General features: G+C 36.7%; 1 protein-coding gene and 1 long non-coding RNA gene across 3 annotated transcripts; one reads left to right on the top strand and one right to left on the bottom strand.

Annotated features, from left to right (window-relative positions):
- Positions 997 to 4,482, bottom strand: LOC107636945 (putative cyclic nucleotide-gated ion channel 8). Its single transcript, XM_016340415.2, has 6 exons — positions 3,291 to 4,482; positions 2,995 to 3,207; positions 2,568 to 2,878; positions 2,327 to 2,438; positions 2,005 to 2,241; positions 997 to 1,903 (listed from the first exon to the last, which is right to left on the bottom strand). Exons 1-6 carry the CDS (start codon positions 3,852 to 3,854, stop codon positions 1,097 to 1,099), a joined length of 2,244 nt encoding a protein of 747 aa, XP_016195901.1. The 5' UTR covers positions 3,855 to 4,482; the 3' UTR covers positions 997 to 1,096.
- Positions 4,675 to 6,146, top strand: LOC107639703. 2 transcript variants are annotated; one of them, XR_002361438.1, is made up of 3 exons: positions 4,675 to 4,835; positions 5,760 to 5,916; positions 6,033 to 6,146. It is a non-coding gene; the product is annotated as an uncharacterized LOC107639703 (long non-coding RNA). The 2 variants fall into 2 exon arrangements; XR_002361437.1 differs by having other exon boundaries at positions 4,677 to 4,835; positions 5,760 to 6,146.

Here is a 7,025-nt window from a genome sequence, read left to right on the forward strand (position 1 = left end):
GACCTCATTACTGAAAATGAGAGATTGCATACAGTGATTAGAGGTTTGAATCAAGACATAGTAAATTTGCTCAAAGTTCCGAAAACTTGGATAAATTGCTAGCTAGTAAAAAAGTCTTGTTTGAAAAATATGGTTTGCGGTATGTTGAAAAATGAAGCTGTTTTTAAAAAGCTTCATGTTGAAACCGAAGCTTCAACCTCAAAAACCAAAAACCTTCAAACCTCTCATCACTTTTAAAATTCGGCAAAAAGAAATTATTACCAAAATTGCAAAAAAACATGGTCATACATCTCTTCAATGTTTTATTGTTGAAAGAAAAGTGGGTAACAAAGTGTACAAAGTGGTAAATAATTTCAATGTCAACTTTCCAAATTTATTTAGATACCTAACTTAAAGCCTTGTGCAGATTTACCTTACATCCAAGAAGAAGAAAAATATGTGGTATCTTGATAGCGAATGTTCAAGGCACATGACCGAAAAGTCCATCTTCTTCGTCAAACTCAACAAGTGTATTGGAGGATTTGCGACATTCGGTGATAATGGAAATGGCAAGATCATTGCCATAGATAAAGTGGATAAGAATTTTTCTAACTTCATTGACAATGTATTTTTGGTTGATGGATTGAAACACTATGTTCTAAACATTAGTCAACTTTGTGATTTGGGATATTGGTTACTTTCAAAATGTTGGAATGCTTAGTCGTAAATGAAAATTCTGATGACATATATATTTTCGTTTATTTATTTAGTTATCCCTTAAATAAAAATAATACTTTTATAAGATATCAAAATCTAATCCTATTATTAAAAAATTTAAAAAAATATTTTCACATAAACATAATAATTATAAAGTTGGTTAGAGTATCTACCTTGTTTAAATATTTTTGTCCCAGAGATGGAAATTATTATCCATATTGTGAACGGCAATATCAAGGTTGAACCGAATGAGAATCCTAAAGTAACTAATTTATTTTATTAATATACATAGGTGGGATTTGGTGTCCATATTTTGTATTAATCAATAAAATAAATACAAAAATATATGTAATATTATTGTTGGGCAAGCAGCTGAAGAAGTGGTTGATAGGAGCGATTATTAGCGTTGGTCATCATCATCATCAAGATGGCTGAAGTCGGGTTCTCGAGGCTTTTGGGGGGGAAGGCCGATGCCTTCCGAACTGGAAGAACGGGGCCTCTGCCCACGCAAATTAGTTGCAAACCGGGAAGCATACATAGCCGAATCTAACCCAATAAGCATAGTAGAAGTAGCAGCAGCAGCAGCAGCAGTAGTAGTATTAGCAGTAGAAGATGAAAAGGAAGAAGATGGAATCAAGGCCTTTGTATCATCATCGTCGTCGTCATCATCATCATGATGGGATTGATCATCATCGTCATCATCATCAAGCTTGTTGATGTGGTGCATGGATGCAATTTTCCTCCTCTGGTGGCGCCTCCAGGCAGCCTGGATGAAGATGGCAGCCCAAGTCCGCCACTGCTGGGAGTAGAAACGGAAGGTGTGCTGAACCTGCCTGCTGTGAAGGCGCCTGAACTGGGAAGCAACAAACTTGAGCTCCTCTGCCTCCAGAGCGAATGCCTCCATTTCATCCATGGCCTTCACAGTCCTTGTAGATGACGGTAAATTCGACGATGATTTTGGGTCCAGTGCCCATGTTAACAGCTCTTCTCCACAGAAGTCACCTTCTTTCAGAAAACCTCTGTTGAAGAATCCACTTCTTCCGCCGTCCGTCGTCACGCTCTCAAGTTGGCCACGTACAATGAACAACATCTCATTCACCGGATCCCCTTCCCTTATTATGCATGTCCCCTTTGTATGCAGACATGGCTTCAGTCGCTCGCATATCGCATCCAGCAACCGCTCATCCATGTTGGCAAACAGAGGAACCTGATCATCCATCCGTCCATCCATGCATCATCATCTATCAATGTATAATACATACATACATACACATGCTTTGCTTATATATATATAGCTACCTAGCTTACCCTTCTAACCAAATTCAAACAAAGGTATCGTTTGATGTCTCTCCTCAGATCTTTGGGAAGTTTCTGAACCAAGCTCTCTTCATCTACTCCACGTGTGTTAAACCATTTACATTTTTCATAGCGTCTAACTTTTTCCCTTAGCTCCGCTGGAAGCAAGCGGTGGTGCATCCATTGCTCTGAGTCACGTCTTCTGATCCTCATTTCCTCTAGACGGACAGACATCGATTGAAGAAAGTTCTGGATACAACACCAAAATAAATTATTATTATAGAAACCTTTTCATCCTTAATTAATATATCAACACTTATTGGTATGCATTTACCTGCATCTTTCCAATCAAAACAGCAAAAAGGACAAGCCCCAAAACAGCTAATAAAATGCAAAACAGAATTTCTCCAACGTAGGTGCTAGCTTGAAGCCCTTGACCAAGTGTGCTGCGTAAAGCAAAATAGAATGAAGCTTCTTAGCTTAGTAAAACCTGTTAACAGATACACAGCTTCAAACACACTTCTTAACAAGTCCCAATAATCAATACACTAATGCTAGCTTGATTAGGAAAATACCTTATGTTTTGGACACCCCACCATAAACAGTAACATAGTTTAGGAAAGAAATTGATTGATGCAACAATATTAGATGTTATGGCTTGATTGAAAATTCCATAGTCAAATGGGGCGTCGTCATCATCAGCGGAACACTTATCCTTAAGAATCTTTGGGCTAATCTTTCTCCATTCTTCATAGCCAGTAGCACGCTTATTTGAACCCCCACAGTACAAGAAATGCGTGAAACATCGCTCTTCCTCCATGCAAGCATTCCTCCAGCACGTGTCATTACGTTCTACAGCTAATAAGTACCATACAGACCCAGTTATCTGTGACGTGAGCATTGCACATTAGAATCACAAGAAGGTTGATGATGTATAGTAATAGTAGGCATACTAGCTAGTAAAGTTTGCATGACCTCTTGTTGCAATTAAGATGCACTTACGTGGCTACCAAGCATGTACCAGGTCAAGTAATATGCGGCGCCGACCAAAGTATTCTCCGAAAAAACACCTGCTGTCTTGCTAATCTCTGAGGCCAAAGGTAGAAAGCGTAGAAATCTTGGAAAATATTGGAGGATGACAATGTTCAACAGTTGCGTTTTTGTGGCTAATACCTTTGTGCGCGCTGGATCATGAAGATATCTCCACACGACAATCTACATGCATGACAAATAATGATCGACTCAACAATATTTAATTAATCTCCAAATTGAAAGGAAACAAAACAAAAGCTAATAACCTGTGGCAAAGGCAACACAGAGAGGAAGTCAACAATGAAGTAACGTTGCAAATATCTCTTAGCAATCTCTGCAGGATCTATGACGAGTTCACCTCGTCCAAAGACACGAGAAGAAGGCGCAATGAAAGCAGTGCGAAACTGGAAACTTATGCGAAGGATGTAGATAGCATCGAAGATTGTTCTGAGTGTAACTGCATAGCTTGCCAGGCTGCTGTCTATGGCAAGACAGAATGATTTGTGATTGAAATATGGGAGATAAAAGAAAAGGGGATCAAAAGATACAGATATGATACACAAAACTTGAAAGAATTTATTCCACTGCAGAAGGGTCTTGTCTTGAGGGTCAAATATTTTTCTCTCAGACACTTTAAGATCTTCTGGGAACACTGATGCCCACGTCACTCCACTTTTCAGGGATCTCCCAAGTACTCTTAGCCCATTCGACCCCCTTCTCATTCCTACCCTAAAAGATTTTGATGCATTGTCGTTTCTCCTTATTCCGCCACTCCCACCAGTCGGAGGAAGCGGCCCCAGTCCCTTCAGATTAAATCTTAGTTTCCTCATCTATTCCTATATATGCTGCATCAAGCGCATACACCAAATCAAATAGGAATTATTAATGCACATGGATGACACTGCATTATTAATTATTGCCTAACTGCTGGTAAAGCTCTCCTATTACTGTGTGAAATACAATCAATCAAACGTTTTGAAGATTACAAGCAGTTTAATGCTCCTACGTACAATTGCAAAGCATATAGACAGATATTGCCGTGAAGAAAATAACGATTGCATATGCATGTGTCTCTGGTATTTTTAATACCAAATGCCCAAGGATGAAAGACGGGATCAGCAACTAAATTATATTAATTATTGAACATATCTATGATTTGAAGATGAACTTAATACATATAATTAATGGCGATGTTTGAACAAGCGGATGAGTCTGCGTGCATGGGAATGACAACCATAAGAATGCAGAGCCAAAAAGAGACCCACAAGTAGAGAAAGAGAAGGAGAAACATGCATCAGAATTCATCTCTCCACCTAATTTGGTTATTTAAGACACTTATGACGGCTGTATATTTTCCCCGACATTATAGTTACACTTGCTTTTATTTATTTATTTTTTTTGCAAGCCTCATTTATCTTAATAACTTATTTTATTTTCATCCCTTAATTTTAGTTTGGTTATTGTTAAGGTTCAACAAGTATTTTTCTTAATTCATTTATCACTTCTCTTGAATTTTGTAGATTAGTGTTGTCTTTTTTTTTTTTTGACAGAACCCAGGCTAACAAACCGGCCCAGATCCCAAGGAAACGAACTTCCATTTCCAAACCCGACCCGGATTTTAACTGCCACTTCCCTCGACGTTGAGTTATGCGACCTCCATTGCAGACCTTCAAGTTCCAGGTTGTCACTGCCGTCGCCCGATCCCAGCCGGAACTGCCGCTAACTGCAGAACCTCCTATGTTGGTCGACAGCCACGCCAAGATCAGCTCTGTTATATAATACTTACTTCCATCCACCATTGTTTGCTTTTCGTGAGTATTTCCAACTTAATCAGTTGATTTGCCTTAGTGTCTGCGTGTGATCCACTAAGGAGCTTGTTAACTTTGAACATGAATTTTGTTGATTAATCGTAACTCCAAATCTACTTCAATGCCAGTGACTTCATTTCATATGTTTTTGTGGAATACCGATTATTGAATCAACGAATATTTCTCAGAATCTTTACTGATTCTATTTAACCCTTTGGAAACATTCAGTTTAGTCAACTTCAAACTGAACCACAACAAACTATAGTATTTAGATCAGATTACATTTCAGCTCCAAACCAATTCAAATTGAAACCAGGGACATTCCTTACCTGTCGTAAGTACTTACTGATGAAGGAATCAGAGGTCAAATTCCTGTTTTTCTTAACTTACCAAATTATGCCAAAAAGAAATTAAAACCACGTCTTATTCTTAAGTTGATTTTTAACTTCCTAATTGTTTTTCCCTCATATTTAAACCCCAATCAGTAAATTGGGGTGATATTTATATGATAAGGTAAAATATGCCCAAAAAAGGAGTGAAAATTGAGTATGGAAAGGGAAGCAAGGAAGAAGGTGGATTGCAATTTGATAGGGCTTGCAATCCATAAGTAGAGCAGGTTCTTCAGTCCCTGCGTTGCAGCGGATTTGACAGTGGGATTAGGTGGTAGTGAATTAGTGATGTGGTAATGTAACCTGAATGTTCATTCCAGTTCGAGCAATAGTTTTACTTAGCTGATTCTCTTTTATTTTTATTTATATAAATTCTATGTGATTTACTTGTGGAAGATTGATCTCAGAATATACATTCATTTTTGTTTCTTTCTGTTCATTTTTATTTTATGATCGTCCACCACACAAAATCTCTAAGAACACTTTTCATTTGATCTTAAACAAATGCTGACAGCCTTTGGGGGTTTATGTGGCCCAGAATTATCAAGTTCCTAACATCAAGAAGCTAGTTGACACTGCCTTAATTATGGCAAATATAATAGGGGAAAAATACCAGAACCCAAAGAGGAGGGGTGATGAAGACGATTGATGCCTATAAAGCTTCTGAAAAAGCACAATTTGGTAGAAGAGATTTTGTAAGGATTTAAGTTTATTAATTTGCCCTTTGAAGGCAAACATTCTCATTCTTGTCTTTTATTGCACTCAAATTTTCTTCAAGACACAATTTAAAGAATATACTCTGGTTTTTCAGATCTTGGATAATATCTTCATGCCAAAACCGTTTTGTGCGATTACAGCAATCCAATTTGTGGAAACTCCAATGTCCAATGTTTTTACTTCCCCCTTCCCACATTTTATTTGTCCCCTCGCTTGTCTAAATATATTTTTTTTATCAGTAGGAAATAATGGAAAGAAAATTTATACAGTAGATATAATAAAATTGTGACAATCCAGGATCTCTTTTTTTTTGTGCATAGAGAATAAAAGAAAACAATCAAAAAAGGAAATTATAAAAAAACAAAAGAATAAGAGGAACATCAATTAAGAAAAATTCTTAAGAAGAAGACAGAAGAACAATTAAATCGACTGCATTAGTAATTCTGAGCTCTAGTTTTTATCATCTAGTCTACAACATGGTTCAATTTTCTCTAAATTAAAATAAAATCTTATTTCTGAAATTATTTGTGTTTGAGTTAAAAAATCCCTTAAAGAAGTTCTTATTTTTCATGATCATCTAGAATTTTTTAATTGTTCATTAGCGATAAAACTTTAATAGAGTATGTCTGATACGGATTTAAAAGGATAAACAAGACAAGAATTGAAATTGAATAAAAAAGATAAATTGTAATTGAAATAAAAATAAAAAGATAAGTTAAAATTGAATACAAAGAGAATCACTCTACTTTATACCCAATTTCTTGACGCATCAAGAAAGGGACTCCTCAACCTAACTTGTCAACGCCATAGTTTGGAAATTGAATCGAAGGGACTCCTCAACCTTCTATTCAATTCCCCGATGCAACAAGAGAGGGACTCTTCAACCTCAATTGTCCACACCATGGTTTTATCACGAAACCAAAAAGGGGTTTTGAAACCTCTAAAAATTCTATGCTACGACTACAATAGCTAAAGAGGTATTTATAACCTCTTATTAGGTTAAAACAAAAAAACCCTAAAGCCCATAAACATAAGGCCCAATCTAGTAATTAAATAAACAAAATCAAAATACATTAAATAAAATATT

The sequence above is a fragment of the Arachis ipaensis genome, chromosome B04 (genome assembly GCF_000816755.2).
Source record: "Arachis ipaensis cultivar K30076 chromosome B04, Araip1.1, whole genome shotgun sequence".
Classification (NCBI taxonomy): Eukaryota; Viridiplantae; Streptophyta; class Magnoliopsida; order Fabales; family Fabaceae; genus Arachis; species Arachis ipaensis.